The following is an 18,298-nucleotide window of genomic DNA, read 5'->3' on the forward strand; positions in this document are numbered from 1 at the left end:
TTATTTTTCTGTAGATAGCAAGCAGATTCGGATCTATTATAGTGGTTTGATCCGCTAAGCCAAGTACGTGGGTCCCGCCCTTTTTGCTTACGTGGCTTAATTCACTACAAAAGAGCTAGAATAAAAACCCTAACTTCTCTTTCGTCTCTTGTGCCTCGCTTTGCCCTAATCTCCTGTGACCGAGCTTCAACTTCTCCGACCATGGCGAACAGTAAGAGAACCTCTGTGCTTTGCATGAATTGCTTTCAAATTTCGTTACATATATTGATGGTGTTCTTCGATTTATAGATGCCAGTCAAATCTGCGTCTTTGTGGATCTTTTGGTTATTCTTTTCTTTGATTTTTAAGAGTTTTGGGGGGTTTTTTTTTTTGTTAATGGCAGCAATGGCGCGTTCATTCCTTCAAGCAGTGGCGTCTGAGGAGGTGGCGCCGCCCCTTCGAGTTGTTCAGATGGAAGGGCTGGTAATTATTTTGTTTGCCTTGTCTCTTTTTAAAGTTTTATTTTTTTATGCATGAATTTGTATCTTTAATGTGGAGTTAGATGACAAGGCACGAATTTTGACTTGAATGTTATGTGCTTTCTTTCTAGTTTTATGTATTGGTTAGAACAATTGTCTGTTTATGTGAAAATTTGTACTGAATCGACCTGTTATTGGCAAATAAGGTGGCCCGCAGACCTCGGTTCAATCTTGCTGATTCCATTATTGTTCCATCAGAAGATGCGGACATACTGACTTGTTAGTGTTGATTGGGAAGTGGATGGTTTTTTTTATGCTAGATAGAAATACTTGTGGAAGAACATATGTGCCAAAAGATAGGATGGTGGTGTTATGAGGACGTCATTTGAGTTGATTTCCACAAAATTGAGTAGATGGGATGGGACTAAAGTTATATGGGTAGGAGGTGGAGAAGGAGCTACTAAATTTATTAGCGAGAAAGATTCATTCATGTGCTACTGCCACTGCAAGGTCTTGTGTACGGTTACTTTGGTACTTGAACCCACAGGTTACTTTGGTACTTGAACCCACAGGATGTAAGTAGCAAGCCTCATTGGTCACACTCAGCTACATCTTTTAAATTTGCTCTTCTTATTATTAGGTAGGAGGACTAAAATGGTGTCTATCATGTAAATTGATGAGCACAAATTCAAAGATGATGATTTTTTTTTTCTTCTCTTTCTCGGGGGATTACTTTTTAACCTCTCAATATATGTAAGCAGTCTTCCCTTAGCTTTTCTAGCCTTTAGTATTATTGGAGAGCAAGGCCATTTCAGTAGCTTTTATTGTGTATTTCCCACATAATAATGAGGGCTACTTAGCCACATTTTGGTTTGTGTTCCATTTTAATGTGATGGGGCTCATGTTAGATTACAGTAGACCTAGTATTCATTGCCTTACTTTCTATAAAGGTTCACTTTTTTTTTGTTAGAGTTTTATTTGTCTATGTATCACTTTAAACAATCCTCATGTACTGTTATTAATTGGTGTTCTTCAGGCTGTCCTAAAGATCATTAAACACTGCAAAGAGTTTTCACCAGCTTTGGTTACAGGCCAACTTCTTGGTTTGGATGTTGGAAGTGTGCTTGAGATTACCAACTGTTTTCCTTTCCCGGTATGCAGCTTAAATTGTTCACTCTAAATCCAGGGCACTTTCTTTCACTAGGATCCATGGATCATCTGTCTCTTGTTGATGATTTACTTGACAATTGTTGCAGATTAGAGAAGAAGATGAGGAGATTGAAGCAGATGGAGCCAATTATCAGCTCGAAATGATGAGGTGTTTAAGGGAGGTCAATGTAGACAACAACACTGTTGGATGGTATGTTCACATCTTATTGCTAACAATTATTAGTGAGTAGCATCCTTGTGTTGGTATCTGTCAGCAGTTAAAATGGACAAATTAATAAATGCATCTCAAATTTTCAAATAACATTGGACATAAATCTCTTAGTCATTCACATCTTTTACCTATAAGTGCTCATGCAAATTTATACTCGATGAACATTGACATTTGATATAAGTTTATATTAGCTTATGTTTATGCAAGCATCTCCCCGAAAAAAATATCACTTTTTTTTATGTAGGAAGTGCAAAACCTGTTGCAAAAGCATCACTTACTTTTGTAGCTTGCTGAGGAATCTGCCAGATTTGAAGAATCTGCAAAAATATCACTATATCTCAGTGTATCTAGATTATTACCCAACCAAAAAACTAATCTAAAGGGTTTTATTTGTGAATCTATGTTAGTTTCTCATTAATTTTTTCGTCAAACAATTACTAGATATGAAGTTCTCATAAAGACTTGCTGAGGTTGCTCTAGAATTACCAATTGTAACAAAATGACTATCTCATATATTATAATTAGAAGAAATATTTTTGCAGAATTTCTGGCCCTGTAACAATTGATAACTATGAAAGGATTCTTGAGCATATAGATTCCTAGATCGGTAACATGATTTTGATGCTTGATCTCCAGTGACAATGTTTTGTCATTTTTCCTTTTTATCTATTATTCTACCCTATTTACAGTGGAATATTCTGATAGGACTTGCTCCCTTCTTCATCTGTGTATGATGCAGTTCAACTTTGCTTACAGGTACCAATCAACGCTACTGGGATCTTTCCAGACTGTGGAGCTGATTGAAACATTCATGAACTATCAGGTAAGGAAAAAGGATGCAACATCTTCTAGTCATATGCTCCTTCCCTATGTGGATCTTTTTAATCTTGCTAAGTATTTCATTTTGCAGGTTCTTATCTTTGAACCACTTTTTATTTTTCTACAGATGTCCAATACAGTCATATTACTGACAAGTTAATTTATTGTTTAATTATTCCTTATAGTTGATATGCTAATTTGTAAATATTCTGGTCAATATTTCCAGATGACCTATTTTCCTGAAATTTTCTCCAATATCAAATTATGCAAATGGAAAAAACATTTGCATTGTCTGTTGGAGTTTTCTTTTTTCCCTTGCTACAATCTATCTCTTCTCGATAAAGTATTTGCTATCATTTGAGAAAGAGTGATGATTGCAAATATTATCTATTTAATCCAAAAGTCTTGAAACAGAAAGTCAAATCCGAATATGCTTTTGTTGAATGATCAGGCGTTTGAAACGTAGTTTAGCTATCTGATTTCTGCTGGAGGATAAGCCTCTTATTGTTGAATCTTTTATTTAAATTTTTTGCTTACAATGAATTCCAGAACAACCGTAATGCTCTTACTCATATTTCAGTTTGTCAGAGGAAATACTGTCATAAGTAAACAGGACTTACAATGAGAGTAAATGTATTATCCCATCTAATCATAAATGAGCTTGCCATTTCATTGACCTGCAGTGTGCTTATAATTAGCAATGGCTGACCTTTATCGAGATTTCGTTTACGTATTATCCGTCTTTCTATACAAGAAGCAGAAGACAGAGTATTATTATAACTTTCCTTTCTTGCATCTAATATCTAATTGCATTGTCCGGGTGATACTCTTTAGTTTCTCTGCCACAAGTTTGTTAAATTTCTTGTTGTATTTCTTTCTTATATGACATACCTTTCTTTACCCAGGAGAACATTCGACGATGTGTGTGCATTATATATGACCCATCAAGATCAAATCAAGGGGTGTTAGCTCTCAAAGCCTTGAAACTATCGGATTCTTTTATGGATCTTTACCGGAACCATAATTTCAACGGCGAGAAGTATTGTCTTATTATTCATAATTCTCTCTTCTTCTTCTTTTTGTGCTCAGGCACTAAATATATCTCATGATACTGCATTGGTTCAGGTTGAGAGAAAAGAAATTATCGTGGGTGGATATATTTGAGGAAATACCGGTATGTTGTTTATATCATTCTGTGAATTGATTTGACGTTATACCTAATGTTGGGTACTCTGGGAAGCTGTGGATTACTGTTTTGGTTGGAAGTAATAATGTAATAGATCCATATCTAAGCTTGATTATTTTAATAATACTAATGAATTCTGTAATTTCAAATGGTCCTGTTTTGTGGATTAAATATTTGTGTAAATTCAATCTCCATCTCATATATTTTTGCCATATATTTTCTATCTAACAGATTAAAGTTTCTAATTCCGCACTTATTAGTGCATTCATGACAGAGCTGGAACCAGAGTCACCTGTTTCACAGGTGTAGTACCTTGTTCATTATAAAAGGGCTCAAGTTCTCCTGTGATGCTCTGTTTAGTCTGTTCAGATGATACTTATCAATCGATTAATGGTTCATATATTTGTTTCAGTGTGATTACGATCGCCTCAAATTGTCAACTGCTCCATTTATGGAGAGAAACTTGGAGTTTTTGATTGAATGCATGGAAGATCTTTCATCTGAACAAAATAAGGTAATATTAATAGTTTCTTAATCCTTCATGATACTAGTGAAATTGTAACAATTACATTAACTTGGTTCTCTCTGCACTCAGTTTCAATACTATTATAGAAACCTCTCAAGGCAACAATCGCAACAGCAATCGTGGCTTCAGAAACGGAGGTAAACACAGAACTGTAACTAGTATATTCATTTATTGGTGTGCCAGGCATATTCATGATTCTTTGGAGAAGTGCTTCTGTTGGAGAATATTTATCTACATTAGTTGCATTTAACTTAGTAAACCTACAATATTTTGACTAATACCTTGATTGTTTGTGTAAGGACAAGATTATGTGTGCTAGGTGTTTCACGATAGGATGCAAACTGGCAAGAAGAATTAACTAAAAATTCCTGAATTTCATAACAGCACTTATTTGAACTGTATAAAATTGTAATACAAAAAGTGTGCTAGGTGTTTCATGATAGGATGCAAAACTGGCAAGAAGAATTAACTAAAAATTCCTGAATTTCATAACAGCACTTGTTTGAACTGTATAAAATAGTAATACAAAAAGTAGTACTTTCCAAGTTGTAGGCATATGTAGAAGCATCTGATAATTGATTTGACGCTCTGGTGCTTTCAAATACATTAGTTGCATACAGGAAATGGGTCTGGGTAGAAAACATGGCAAGGACCATCTTTTTGACAATCAACCTTGACTGAATATTAGCGTCTATGCTTCTTGATGGCTGGCATCTTGTACGAGTCAGATTATTTGCTCATTTTGTTTGTTGGTGTGTGTTATAGGTCAGAAAACATGGCAAGGAAAGCTGCCGGAGAAGAGCCTTTACCTGAAGAAGATCCATCAAATCCGATATTCAAGCCTATCCCAGAGCCATCACGCCTGGATAGTTATCTCATCACAAATCAAATTGCTAATTACTGCAACCAAATTAATGGGTACGACATATATAAGTACAAATATTGCATTATATGATTACTCGATTACCTTTTGGACTGCTGATTTTCTGACGCACATACCTTGCTTATAATAATGAGCTTTAAGATTGATAAGAATATGTATTCCTTAGTAGTCGACAATCTACATAGGCACTATATGAACCCAAAGTCAACATGTAACTAATATAAATCAGTAGATGTAAATTTGTTACTGGCAATAAACTTGCTCTTGCATAGAGGTGCTTGCATTTGCCCAGAGGACAATTTTATTCCACTTGAGCAACAGTTTTATTCAAAGTTTCCTAAGATAAGCTGTTTACAAGGGCCTACAATTAACAGGTGTCTATCATGATCCTGTGAAATATCTACAACACGTCCTGCTAGTATTTTGAGCTATTCAACTATGCCTTAAGCACCAGTTAAATGTATGATCATTTGATCAGCACATTAATGTCTGGAAGCTGCATATAAAAGGTTGAGAAATGAACATTTTAATGTTTAATGGTACTGGCTGTGCTGATTACCGTAATCAAAGAATTAAATCAAAACATTAAGCTAAATTTCGAGTTAGTTAGGGGTCATGAAAATATAATCAAGTGAATGGTGTATTGTATTAATGTAGTTGTGGAATTACTTGGTAATCATGATTCATGATGATTATATTCATACAATATGCTTTTCCTAGATTCAATTATTTGTTGCCATGTCCTTTTTAATTTTTGTGCTGCTTTCATATATTCAGAAATCCATTTCACCTGCATTTTTAATTATTTGGGAATTCATCCATATCTAGTTTTATGCCCACAGAAGTGCTGTCCCCATAGGTCGGCATCCAGTAATGCTGATTGTGTGTTTTCAAGATTAAGTTCCTTCTTTTGCAATATTATGTTCTGTTTTATTATGCTGGTGACTGCAATAAGTTATTTTTTGTTTTGTTATTTTATTTTTGGTTTCTTCATATCTCTGTATCTATAAAAGTGCCTGCTTGGATAATGTGACTGGTGCACGTCTTTCCAAGCAACAATTTCTGACTTCATCACTAACTGCTTCCTTCAAATGAAAACTGCAGGGTTGCAGGCCAGAATTTCAGCAGATTATACCTGATGAAGTCTCTGCATGAAAACTAATTGAGAGATTGTCAACTGGATCTCAACTCAGGAACGTTTTGTGCTAGATAAATATACTTTTTAAGTATTGTGACCTGCTACGGGGGAAATTTTGATTGTCAACATTTGTTTTACACCACCTTTGAGTGTCAACATAATTGTAATGGGATTTGTGGGAGTTACATTGATATATTTTCTGTAGTTACTAGATTCTTATGTAATCAAACATTCTACTTGCTTTTCCTTACATAGTTTGAATTATTTGGCGTACTACATTGATCCAATAGTTTTGTTAATGAATAGGAATGGTTTAAAAATCATATTTATTGTTCTTTTCTCTGTTTACTGTAAATAGGTTTACTTTAAAAATAATTATTTGGCTTACTACATTGATCCAATATTTATTGTTAATGAATAGGAATGGTTTAAAAATCGTTGTCAAAGATAAAACGAGGAGTTATTATGTGGTTGGAAAAGGAAGGATAAATATGATGATATATTGAATAAAAATAAGGGTTTAGTTGTGGCATTTAGGATAAAGGATAAAAACAATTAAATTAATTTTATTGTTCTTTCCTCTGTTTACTGTAAATAGGTTTTTATAACTCTTATATTATCTACTTAAAATTTTTGTCTAAAAACGTAAACCAGTTTGGTATTGAAGCTAATTTAAAATCAAATTTCTAATCTTTCCATTGAAATCAAATTTACCCTGGTGTTGTGCTTAATTTTACTTATTTCCTATCTTTGTGCTCTTCAAAGCAATAGACAACAAGAACAGAGGGGCAAAAGAGAAGCAATGTATATGAAATTTTCAGTTCAGTAACCAACAAAGATGGTGCACAAAAATAGTTACCAACTTATAAACAAATACAATGAGCATAAAGAATAGTTTAGATACATAATATCATGTGATATAGTCAAACAAACATTACATTCTCAATCGGCATCAAACAAGAGTAAAAGAACTGATATTTCAAGCAAAAGAAAAAGGAGAAAGAAAAAATGAGTAATAGACTTATTTATTTGAGACAACCAAACGATGTCAGCATGTTTCAGGCCTTGAACATATTTGATTGTTTTCATATCTTCACGGCAATAGATTATCTCCTATTTGTTTATGTTATGCTAAATGCTAAGTGGGTGATGAAAGCCGAAGCGAAACATTAACCCTCAAATATGACCGATAGAATACTAATAGCAAAAATCAATTAATTTAGAGAAAACTCAGACACCATGCTAATAGTAGAGGAATAGCAATCTACAACTTCTAATCACATATTAAACACACAAATCACATAATATAAGTAATAGAGATAATAGAGAGAGAGGAGCAAAATTTATATGGTTTGACGATATACCTATATTTACGGATGGAGCAATCTTCCTGCGCTATGCAAATCTCCAATTATAAAGAGTTTCTCAATTCTAATCTCCCTCAATACAATGGTGGCTAGCTCTCTTAATTTTTCCTTTAAGCATAAAAACTCTAAAATCCCAACTTCAGTATTTTATAGGGCTGACTTAAGCTGGAGAAATCCCGCGAGGCGTTCAAAAGCTCGTAAGTCCATTCAAATGCCTCCGAAATTAAAATTCGAAACACAAAAGAGCGTTCAAACACTTGTGGGCTGTGCTAACGCCTACAAAGTACAAATCCTCTTAAGTTTTTATGTTCGAACTGGGGCTTGTTCGAACACATCCAACATAGTAAGATGGAACAAATGATTTGAGCCAAACTTTAACAATTTACTCATTTCATTTCAGTCATTAGTTGATGTTAAAATGCTTGTCATCTAAGCAAATGAGCTCCAAGAAGTCTGGAAAGCATAGAAATGATACCATTTCTCACATATACAAATTCCAAGTTCTTTCAAAATAAACACTTACATTACAAAGCTTGAAAGAGAAAGAGAGATGGAAGGAATGCATCTACTTAATGTAGTAAGGGAGGTCAAGAACATAGAGGAGGAAGTAAGCCCAGGTGACGCCTGAGATGCCTCCAAAGAAGAAGCCACCAGAGAACTGGGCCCAGCCCTCGGACGTCTGTAGCTTGTCGGCCTCCTTCTTCCGGCCGGTAAGAGTCAGCGTCGGCGCCGTCGACGGCTCTCCCTCCTTGAACGACGCGACCCCGTACATGGTCAGGCAAATGCTCAGGATCACGACGAGCCCCGCGGCGGCGAGCGAGCCGGCGGTGCCGGCGTAGGGGGTGTTGCGGAGCGGGCCGGCCTTGACGAAGGGGCCGACGAGGAGGTAGCCATGGGCCAGGCCGACCTCAATGCCGCGGAGGAGAGGGCTGACGGCGGTGCGGTACGCCGGGAGGTTTGACAGGTACCATGCAACCAGGGGGCTCGACGTGACCGGCGTCTCGAGGCTGCCGATGAACGGGTCGCCGTTGATCGGCTGGATGACTTGGAAAGTTGGCTGCCCAAAATTACAACAAAAAAAACATGATCTTTGGAGCCAAATTCTCGTATATAAGTTAAGATTAGGCTAATAATATGCTAGACAAATAATTCCAACTCTTTTAAAAAATAAATCACAATGATCCCAAATTGAGATCATACGCGCTATACATCTCTAAATTATAACATTGAACTATTTAAATATAAATATTATTAAATATATGATGCTAGTAAAGAACTAGTTTTGGAGTTAACTATAAATGACACTCAAAAAAAGTTGCACTAAAGATATATATATATATATACTAACTATCCAAGGTTATGTGATCAATGACAAGCCTTCAAAACTATCCTGATGTTTATTTCTATTGTTTCAAAATTAGGGAAATTATCACTAAAAATAAGTGTTAGGTGTATATGTCATTTTATTTAAAATGAGTTGGAATTGCTATAACAAATAGTGTTTATTTTTTCCATGCAAGTATCACCATTCACTAGATAAGATCATAAGAGAGATTTTTAATCTCCATACCAACCAAGCATGTCAAAAAAATAAAATAAAATAAAATCCACAACCATCAACAATATGAGTAAAGAGAGCTCTAAGAATTATTTCTCTTCACCTTCTCAGATTGGATTGCTCTAACAACGAGGCAAGGCCTTCTCCTGAGGTCCCTCAATGGTGTCCCAGAAATGCCCCTGGGGGAGACCAAACCCCTAGTCCTGGAAGAGAAGAAGCTACTCTTGAGTTGGCTGGCCATGGGAGGAGCTGAGGCTGTGGCCATCTTTGCAACTCACTGCCCTTCCTCACTGCAAAGATAACAATACCAAGAGAGGCTTTGAGAAGATGAGCTCTTCTAAAGGCAATGCAAGAGATCCTCACACTGGATCCTTTGCAGATGAGGTGTCAAATCCCACACTTCCCATTGGGTGTCTGGCTTCACTAACCCTATCCTTATCCCATTTCTTTGATTCATTTTTTGCCTCCATGAATGGCTGACATAGTGACATGTGTACAAAATTATCAATCCTTGGGAGGATCCAGTGGGGGCTAAGTAGCCACAAGTCACAAAGTTTTGTAGGACCTACTTGACTATTACTAGAATCCATCTCTAAGTCAATTATGAGTTAAATGGTAACATGTCTATGCATTTGGCACTAAGGTGGTATCCTAATGACTAGTATTAAAAGGTATGAGCTTGAGATTGACTAAAATTTTGGAGAATTATGCAGAAACTGAGGGAGTGTAGAAGGAATGACATTGTAATTGGAAGGGCAGGCTCATATTGGATAGGACATTGCCCTATGGAGAATTGGATATCCAATTTCTATAGGTTGATGCTGAGGATATAGATTTGATATGAAGATCTGATTTGGGTCTAGTTTGACAGACTATCAGGATTATTTCAAATTGCAGTGGTGAATAACTTAATAATCAGATTAGGCGGTTAATTCAAGTGTTTGAGCTGCCTTAACCTAAGATAAGAATATCGAGAGTTCGACATAATAAAATTAGCATAATTTTATTTAATATCATACATATCTAAAGAAATAAAGTTTTCTTATGTTTGGATGGATAGAATATAAGAGAAAAGAAGAAAACAGAAAAGAGAATACTTTTCTCTCCTCTTGTTTTAATACACAAGAGAAAAGAAGCCTTTCTCTCCCTTTTTTTTCATTTTTAGAGACGAAAAAAATGACTATTATATACTATTTTTTCCGCACCCTTTCTCCCCCAATCCTCTAATATTTTGTAAAACATTTCTCTCCTCTTTTCTATTATTCTCTCCATCCAAACATGATCTTAATGAGACATCCTAAATAGCAAGTAATTAATATAATAATCTTTTCTAAATTTCTCTAATAATTTATAACTAATTAATAAGAGACTCTAGCTTTTCCTCATCAGAAGTGAACATTTCACTCTAGAGAATGCATCCAATATTCCTCATTTAAAATATAAATTATAGCTTGTACTGTATCTAAGCCCAATTGATCGTTAGCCCGGTCCAAGAACACTTTTAATTGGTGGCCCAGTAGCAATGTATGAGAAGAGTGAATGGGTTAACTTAGAAAAGCTTTGACCTAATTCCTAAATTTCTGTTAGCAAAGACGTCAATTAATTCCATGTAACAACATTTAAAACATGAATATAAAATAATATTTATTGACTAGTAATCATATATATCATAAGAGAATTAAGCTTTGATCATGCTAACTCAATCCCAAACAAAATCTTGGAGCCGAACTTGAATTGTTTTTAAGTATTTTTTTTTTTACAAAAAGTAGGTTTAATTACGTCTAACAGTCTCCTTCGGCTTCGAAAGGATCATGCTACGCTTGTGTTGCAAGGGATCAAAGCACCGCCGCCTCCACCGCTAGGGATCGGAGCACTGTCATCGACACCGACGACTATGGAAAAATAATTAAATATGATATAAGGGTTGAAAATTTAAATTCTTTTATTTTAATTTTATTAAATGGTTAAATAGGAGACACAATTAATTACATGTGATATAACTGCCAAGTAAGCTAATTTTTGTGTAACGTAAGGGTGATATTAAAATTTGTAAAAGAAATTTAGGACGACATTGTAGGCTAAAAAAATTGAGGGGTCTCCTGAAAACGTTATGTAATTAATCCAAAAAGATAACAAAATTTTAGTAGAATAAAGTATGTTTTTATTTCTTTAATTTGTTTCCGCGTCCTATCTATCTATATCCGTAGAAAGTGGATACCGTTTCCAACCCCAGCTGGACGGCTCAGATCAAAATTAATTGAAGCAGTCCTCCACTTGAAAAGCAAGTCATTTCGAAAACCAATCCGCATGTACAACGTACACGGAAACCGTTGAATCCAACACCAACTCTCTCTCTCTCTCTCTCTCTCTCTCTACTAAAGATGAAAACGAATCATAACTGAAAAAACTGATCCACGAATTACTCAACGCCAACTCACACCTTACGAGCGGGGCCCACCTAACAACCAATATTTATCAACAACGTAGCAGTGTAGTCAATTAATCCTGAGTCGTTTCGTCGCCGAAGTGATAATAAACCCGTATCGCTTTGACAGCTTCGATTCTCGCAATATTTTTGAACTCGCCTATAAATAGTGAACAAAACCCGACCGTTGGGAAGCGGAACCCTAGTTTTCTTCGCGCCTTATCCGCTCGAAGCGCGAATCGATCGCGAGGTGAGGGAGGGAGAGGGGAAGGGATATGATCTTGAAATTGGTGGAGGAGGAGGAGAAGGAGGAGGAGAAGGAGAAGGAGAAGGGAGAGATGGATTTGATCGCGATGGATGAGGAGGAGGACGAGGTCTATGATCCAAGACGAGAGGGAGGAGGAGGAGGAGCGCAAGAAGTGTTCTTGAGTCCGCCGTCCAACTTTGGGATAGTGGATAATGGGATCTACAGGTCGGGATTCCCCAATCCGGACAACTTCGGGTTCCTGGAGGATTTGAATCTTCGATCCATCTTGTGAGGATTCTTTGCTTTGGGTTTCTCCTTTTACTTTTGTTTGCGTTTTGGTGAAAAATGGGTTTATTTGGATTGGGCATTAGGGTTTGGGTTTTTGAAGGCAATGTGATATGCTTTCCGTGGTAGGTATTTGTGTCCGGAACCGTACCCTGAGGCGAATGCGGAGTTCCTAAGGAATCACGGGATTCGGCTGTTCCAGTTCGGGATGGAGGGAAAGAAGGTATAATGATTTCTTTCTTGAACTTGTTGTTTGGATCTTGAGAAATATATATACATATATAAATATTGTATATTTGTTTGAGTTTTAATAGCTATTTAGATATCTGTTTCAGTTGGAGAGTGATATTCTTTAAAATGTTTAACTTGAGATTAGAGATAATACTCCACTTTTTAAAATAGATACTTTTTTCCAATGTAAGAAATGTCATGGGGAATTTCTTGTTCTTGGTAATTTATGTGTTTATGTTCTCTGTTATGTCACATTTTTGCCTGCATTTAGTTCATATTATCAGAAGACAATCGGTTTGTTTGATCTGTTCACAGTACTCTGCATTAGAAAGAAAATGGCAAATGATTATGCAAAATTTATTGCGTAGCCTTCTTGAGCCTTCTTTTTCTTATGGAAATAAAGAGTGCTGTGTTATGTTCTTAATTTCTTATGCCTTCTAGAAATCTGTAGTCTATAATCTGGAAGTGCTTTCCTACATTTCAGATTTGAACTTGATCGTACTTCCCTGATACAAATATCCATGAGATCTTATAAATTATAATGCATCTTTGCAACACTACTGAGGGATGCTAATCAATTCTTGGTATAAATTAATGCGTATTCCTATACGGCTGTGTTGGTGAAACTTTATCTCATTGCATACTAGATTCCGGAAATAGATTATTAAGATATTGGTGTATGCTATGTATTTGTTTTTGCTAACTAGATTTCCTCCTTGAGATTGTGTAGTGTACTTGCACCATTTCCAGGAGGTCCCTGCAGCTCCTTGTCAGGTCCTCCTACTTTTACATTTTTGTATTCCTCAAAATTTGTTCTAAGAACAGGTTAGAAGCTTGACATTGATAAACTTAGAACATTTAGTAAATGGAAATTTATACCAGTTATCTATAATGTACCACAGAAGCTACTTCTGGTTGGTATGTGTTGCAAATCTTTGGAGGTGGTGGCTGATTAATTAGGTTAGATACCCTTCTTAATATGAGAGCATATACTTTCTGGATGTAATATATAGGGGGACTTGAATATTCTTTCTAAGTAGAATTAGAAGTAGAGTGGATTAAAGGATGACTGCAAATTATAGGATAATATCATGATCGTAGCATCTAGTGCAAATTTTCATGATATCATCCTCGCAATGCTGAAAAGTTATTGCCATCCTATAACCATCTATCTGGAATAGGATTAGAAAAATGAACCTCTAACATTTAGTTATACTTCTTTTTTAAGGTCATTTTGCTTCCTCGCATTCTATCCATTTCTTTATTATTATGATCAAGTACACCACATTTATGGTTAGATCATCTTCTACTTTCCTGCTACACACATACAGATCAACTTGTGCCTATTTATCTATTCCTTAATGTATATCTCCATGTTGACGGTCTAGCACAACTACTGCCTATCTGGAACTAAGAATGTTGATTTTACTTTAGAAGTCCTTCTAGACTGTCATTATTATAACATAAAAGTTAACTTTGGTCTTTGAGTCCTTCTGGAAGATTTTCTCAATGGGCATTCATGCACAAGGTGTGTGGTTCCAACTCACACTTTGCAGCCATTGAATGCTCTCTAGTGTTTGATCCAATGTGGAGATTCTTGACTTTATTCCTTGGTTTAGAAGTTCTGCTTCCTTCAAATTTTCTTGATATGAGCTTGCTGTTAGAGCGGATCTTGTGGAAAAGGGTAGAACTTACACTTTCTCCGCAAGCAACATCAGATGTTCCTTGGACTTGGGTTTTGGATCATGGGAAGAAAGACTTAAATAAATTCAGTGATCAAAATCTGACACTTGTTTCATTTTTATATGTTTCAGGTATTTTATGTTAGTGGGAAAATTTTAGACATCAAAGCTAACTGAAAGTTGGGTGAATACTAATGTTTATCTAACCATACCAAAAGTTTGTTCTTCTAAGTGAGGAAAATTTTAGTAGCAGTGAAACTCGTGCCGTTCATAATCTTTTGTTTACTTTTGTTTGTGCCATTCCTTTGGTGAACTACAAAATAAGTAATGCCGAGGACGCAATGCAGAATGTGCTTAAGATGCTTTTACAATTTGGTACGACTTTCTGGAAGGTGTTCTCAGAATAGAATAGCATGAAAAGAAGAAGAAAGATAATGAAGAACAGTTCATGCACAGACTTGGACTCACTCCGGTGAGCAGGCCAACTTTTTATCTGTGGAATAAAGAATTTGGCACATCTAATAGTTGTATATGCTTTGTCTTTGCAAAGTACTTTCAGTATCTTATTGTGCGAGTAGTCTTGAAATGTAAATGACGTGATGCATTATTAAGTGCAAACTCATTCTTTCTTGAACTTCTATGAAGTTGTCTTGCACATCTGTATTGCCGGGACCCATGTAGACTTTCTGCCTCCAATTTCATTAAATTGTTTGCATCTGCAGGAGCCTTTGGTGTCCATACCCAAGGATGCCATCATGGGATCTCTTAGGGTGTTACTTGGTACAGAAGTAGCGCAACATTTTCTTCTTTTAACTTCAACTAGTAGGTAGCAAAAAATATCCTAACCATATTCTTTTTGTGTGTCTCAGATGTAAGGAATCATCCAATTCTAATCCACTGCAAGCGAGGGAAGGTATGGAAGAGAGACATCATAGCCAATTTTACTTCTTTGAACATTATCCATTTTTCATCTTATAATCTCTAGCTTCTAATGCAGCATCGAACAGGATGCGTTGTCGGCTGCTTCAGAAAACTACAATTTTGGTGTGTGTCTTCTATCTTTGAGGAATATCAACGATTTGCAGCCGGCAAATCTCGGCTGTCAGACCTGAGGTTCATTGAGATGTTTGATGTGTCATGCTTTAGAGATTGTGTTCTTGGCATCATCTATCAATACCATGGATGCGGCTCTCAAACTAGGCGACTGCTTTACGAAGAGAAATCATCATGAGATACACTCAACAAATTTTTTTTTTTTAATCTTTTTTCTTTCAATTCATGTAAAGTCATAGGTCTGAGCAGAACAATAGTACAAGAACCATGTTATTAGTATCCAAGACATTTTCTTGCATTTTCCATGAACTGAGAGGTCTATGAAAGTTGCAAATAAGATAGTTCTTCAGGGGCACTTGGGTTTGCCTTCCTTTGTCTTCCAATTGTTGTAGCATGGGCACTCCTCTTTGTTGCCATAGGTGCCAGAGGGCACACAGAGGCACTTCTCGCAGCACTTGATGCAGAAGAACATGCATGGTTTCCTGTGGGACGTCGCGGAGCATCTGTATGCACACTTCGTCGGACATTCTACAGAAACAGGGAGCGGATGTTATCTTAATCGAACTCTTGTTCGCCGGTAAAATTCAACTACATGTGGTTTGATGTTGTGTTACCAAATCGAAGGGAGATTACCTTCTCGAGGAACTGAGCCTTCGCCGCCCGTCTGTAATTTTAATGGTGAAATCCTTTAGATTTGAGAATCCATACTCAGATACAACTCACATGAGCTACATTTGAGAACAAGGATAAAACTTACTGGTTGATAAGCCACAGCATTCACGCCACAAGTTATCTCAGCCTGCAAAGATGCATAAATAGATCAGATGGTGCAATGAACCTAATCGTCAGGAATTAAATATTTAGATGGGTGATTTTGATGCTCTTCCCATGGAAATCAAGCAGAAACTAGAGGAGTTGTAAAATAGACCATGAGACTTTGAAAAAAATATATATTTAGGATGGAATGGAGAAGAAAGGAAGAGAAATTTTTTCTCCTAAAAATTCTAGAAAATTCTTAAAATTACATAGATATATCAGAAGAGAAAATTCTTAAATTTATATAGATCTATAATTCTATTAGAAGAGAAAATTGTACAGGTTCATTAATATTTTTTTTAAAAAAAAATTGAATAGATTTATTAGAAGAGAAAACTCTTATAAAAACACTGATATTCTTAAAATAGAGAATCGATCATTCTTCCCCATGGAAACGTAGTGTTAGGCCCATTTGGTTTCATATATCTTAAGAAACTATTTCTACAACTCCAAGCAAAAACCTCAAATGCATAAATGTAATGTCTACAAATACATAAAACCCCACAGCCCTTTAGTTGTATATAGATAGATAGATAGATAGATAGATAGATAGATAGAGAGATTTACCACAAAAGCAATGGCAAGGAGGAAGAGAAAGGCAGGAAGAGGACATGAAAGCCGAGCCATCTTCTTCCACCACTCTCACTTTTTTTTTTTCTTTTCTTATGTCTATCGATGGCACATCAATTGCATGGAAGGCATCTCTTAATATGCACAAAAAGTTCCAGCTGCCAACCTTTAGATGGTATGTAGATATTAGTTTCCTATTTGCAATTTGAATCTAATTTATTTATAATGAATCTTTCACCCTAATAAGTAGGAAACAAGGGGTCATCTTCTGGCATGAAATTAAGTAATAAGGATATAGCTCGAGGGTAAATTAGACAACATGTGAATAAAAATTTGGTAAATATTAGCAACCTTCTTTTATCTTTATAACTTGCTTAGAATTTGCGTGGTTATGCAACACAAAGGGAATGTTTTAATCACAAGGAATATGTAATAGAAAGTGTGTTCTTTGTACAGCTCAGCTTTGTCTTGTGAGCGGTGTAGACGTGGCATCATCCTATACATAGAAAATTATCATATAATTTTATGATAATTATATACGCTCAGTTTTTGACTTTTGTGTAGATAAATACCCTTCAAAGTAAGACTATAAACGCTCTTATGTACACCGGAATAAGAGTGTTTATATCTGTACTTAGGTTTGACTTTTGAGGAATAGTTATGTAAACATGCAATTATTGGTTGAAAAAAAATGTATAGATGTAATTTAAACTCTTTATAATTGTATCTCTAATAAGTATCTTTGAGGATTAATTATGTCTACAACTCCTAAATTATACCTGGTTTTCATAGGGACCCCCTAACTTTTTTAGGTTATAATTATCCTAAACCCTAGATCTAAGTGGAAAGGCAAACCACAGTGATAGAATACATCTAATAACAATTATGCCCTTAATTAATATATCATAATATTATTAATATTTAAATAAAAAATAAATTAAAATAGCAAATAACTTCTTTATTTTCTCTTTCATCTCCACTCATCTTCTACCTTTATAGGCATCGAGCGATTTGTGAGCGGGAGGGTGACAGTAGCAACGGTGGCGCATGAGTAGGAGGGCGACGAAAGTGAGCTTGCCAAGGCTTCCCCATCCCATGCGATGTGACAGCAAGCACGCATGTGGTGGAGACCTACTGGTGCCCTCATTAGGGGAAGGAGAGAATAGAATAGAGGGAAGTATGAAGATGAGCTTAATGGGAAGGTAGAAAGAAGATTAAATATAATAATAAGACAAATTAAATTTTTATTAAAATATCTATTTATCTTAATATAATTAATGAGTCGTATAAAGATTACGAGGGCATTTAAGTTATTTGGGATTACGTCTGATATTACTGCCATCGTAAGTTAACTCATCCGAATTTTCTGACAGTACAGTAATAAAAGAGTGACATTTGAAATTGTTTCAAAATTTCTGTGAAAACCGGGTATAGTTCATCTATGTTTAATTTAATTAGATAAAATAACTCAAATGAAACTATAAAAAAGTGATGGGAATTTAAACCTAACAACAAAAATAAAAATATAATTTCTCGTAAAATATATCAATGTTTGCGCATTTATTTTCAACTACTGCAGTTATTATCGCTCGCATCAAAGTTCAAAATCAGACGGCCCATATCACGAGCTGTATTCACTGTACGGCAGTGATGATTCGTTAAATCTGGTCTTC

The 18,298-nt window shown here is 35.7% G+C and overlaps 4 protein-coding genes across 5 annotated transcripts; 2 read left to right on the top strand and 2 right to left on the bottom strand.

The window, feature by feature from the left end:
- The first annotated feature begins 135 nt into the window (after window positions 1–135).
- LOC140758225 (eukaryotic translation initiation factor 3 subunit H) lies at window positions 136–6,641 on the top strand. The gene is made up of 12 exons (XM_073094321.1): window positions 136–211; window positions 383–462; window positions 1,495–1,611; window positions 1,715–1,818; window positions 2,596–2,662; window positions 3,564–3,697; window positions 3,784–3,832; window positions 4,076–4,147; window positions 4,257–4,358; window positions 4,440–4,507; window positions 5,136–5,288; window positions 6,358–6,641. Exons 1-12 carry the CDS (start codon window positions 202–204, stop codon window positions 6,413–6,415), a joined length of 1,014 nt encoding a protein of 337 aa, XP_072950422.1. The 5' UTR covers window positions 136–201; the 3' UTR covers window positions 6,416–6,641.
- A 1,569-nt stretch (window positions 6,642–8,210) lies between these two features.
- LOC140758424 (photosystem I reaction center subunit XI, chloroplastic) lies at window positions 8,211–9,640 on the bottom strand. Its single transcript, XM_073094582.1, has 2 exons — window positions 9,420–9,640; window positions 8,211–8,815 (listed from the first exon to the last, which is right to left on the bottom strand). Exons 1-2 carry the CDS (start codon window positions 9,579–9,581, stop codon window positions 8,324–8,326), a joined length of 654 nt encoding a protein of 217 aa, XP_072950683.1. The 5' UTR covers window positions 9,582–9,640; the 3' UTR covers window positions 8,211–8,323.
- Window positions 9,641–11,963: 2,323 nt separating this feature from the next.
- Window positions 11,964–15,574, top strand: LOC140758221 (inositol diphosphatase DSP3-like). 2 transcript variants are annotated; one of them, XM_073094314.1, is made up of 5 exons: window positions 11,964–12,276; window positions 12,403–12,496; window positions 14,909–14,966; window positions 15,056–15,099; window positions 15,194–15,316. In XM_073094314.1, the coding sequence occupies exons 1-5, from the start codon at window positions 12,017–12,019 to the stop codon at window positions 15,296–15,298; spliced, it is 561 nt and encodes a 186-aa protein (XP_072950415.1). In that variant the 5' UTR covers window positions 11,964–12,016; the 3' UTR covers window positions 15,299–15,316. The 2 variants fall into 2 exon arrangements, with proteins under 2 accessions (XP_072950415.1, XP_072950414.1); XM_073094313.1 differs by having other exon boundaries at window positions 11,967–12,276; window positions 15,184–15,574.
- Window positions 15,575–15,577: 3 nt separating this feature from the next.
- Window positions 15,578–16,728, bottom strand: LOC140758222 (gibberellin-regulated protein 5-like). The gene is made up of 4 exons (XM_073094315.1): window positions 16,623–16,728; window positions 15,997–16,038; window positions 15,873–15,903; window positions 15,578–15,767 (listed from the first exon to the last, which is right to left on the bottom strand). Exons 1-4 carry the CDS (start codon window positions 16,680–16,682, stop codon window positions 15,586–15,588), a joined length of 315 nt encoding a protein of 104 aa, XP_072950416.1. The 5' UTR covers window positions 16,683–16,728; the 3' UTR covers window positions 15,578–15,585.
- Between the last annotated feature and the right edge of the window lie 1,570 nt (window positions 16,729–18,298).

The sequence above is a fragment of the Typha angustifolia genome, chromosome 3, assembly GCF_048772165.1.
Source record: "Typha angustifolia cultivar Huaian chromosome 3, ASM4877216v1, whole genome shotgun sequence".
NCBI classification, from domain to species: domain Eukaryota; kingdom Viridiplantae; phylum Streptophyta; class Magnoliopsida; order Poales; family Typhaceae; genus Typha; species Typha angustifolia.

Coding starts and splice junctions, on each gene's coding strand:
- LOC140758225 (XM_073094321.1), top strand. Junction 463..1,494: donor TTGTTCAGATGGAAGGGCTG/GTAATTATTTTG, acceptor GGTGTTCTTCAG/GCTGTCCTAAAGATCATTAA. Junction 3,698..3,783: donor CATAATTTCAACGGCGAGAA/GTATTGTCTTAT, acceptor GCATTGGTTCAG/GTTGAGAGAAAAGAAATTAT.
- LOC140758222 (XM_073094315.1), bottom strand. CDS start 16,682: ATGGCTCGGCTTTCATGTCCTCTTCCTGCCTTTCTCTTCCTCCTTGCC. Junction 16,039..16,622: donor TCCTTGCCATTGCTTTTGTG/GTAAATCTCTCT, acceptor GCATCTTTGCAG/GCTGAGATAACTTGTGGCGT. Junction 15,904..15,996: donor ATGCTGTGGCTTATCAACCA/GTAAGTTTTATC, acceptor TTAAAATTACAG/ACGGGCGGCGAAGGCTCAGT.
- LOC140758221 (XM_073094313.1), top strand. CDS start 12,017: ATGATCTTGAAATTGGTGGAGGAGGAGGAGAAGGAGGAGGAGAAGGAG. Junction 12,277..12,402: donor TTGAATCTTCGATCCATCTT/GTGAGGATTCTT, acceptor TTTCCGTGGTAG/GTATTTGTGTCCGGAACCGT. Junction 15,100..15,183: donor TCCACTGCAAGCGAGGGAAG/GTATGGAAGAGA, acceptor CTTCTAATGCAG/CATCGAACAGGATGCGTTGT.
- LOC140758424 (XM_073094582.1), bottom strand. CDS start 9,581: ATGGCCACAGCCTCAGCTCCTCCCATGGCCAGCCAACTCAAGAGTAGC. Junction 8,816..9,419: donor GAGCAATCCAATCTGAGAAG/GTGAAGAGAAAT, acceptor AATTTTGGGCAG/CCAACTTTCCAAGTCATCCA.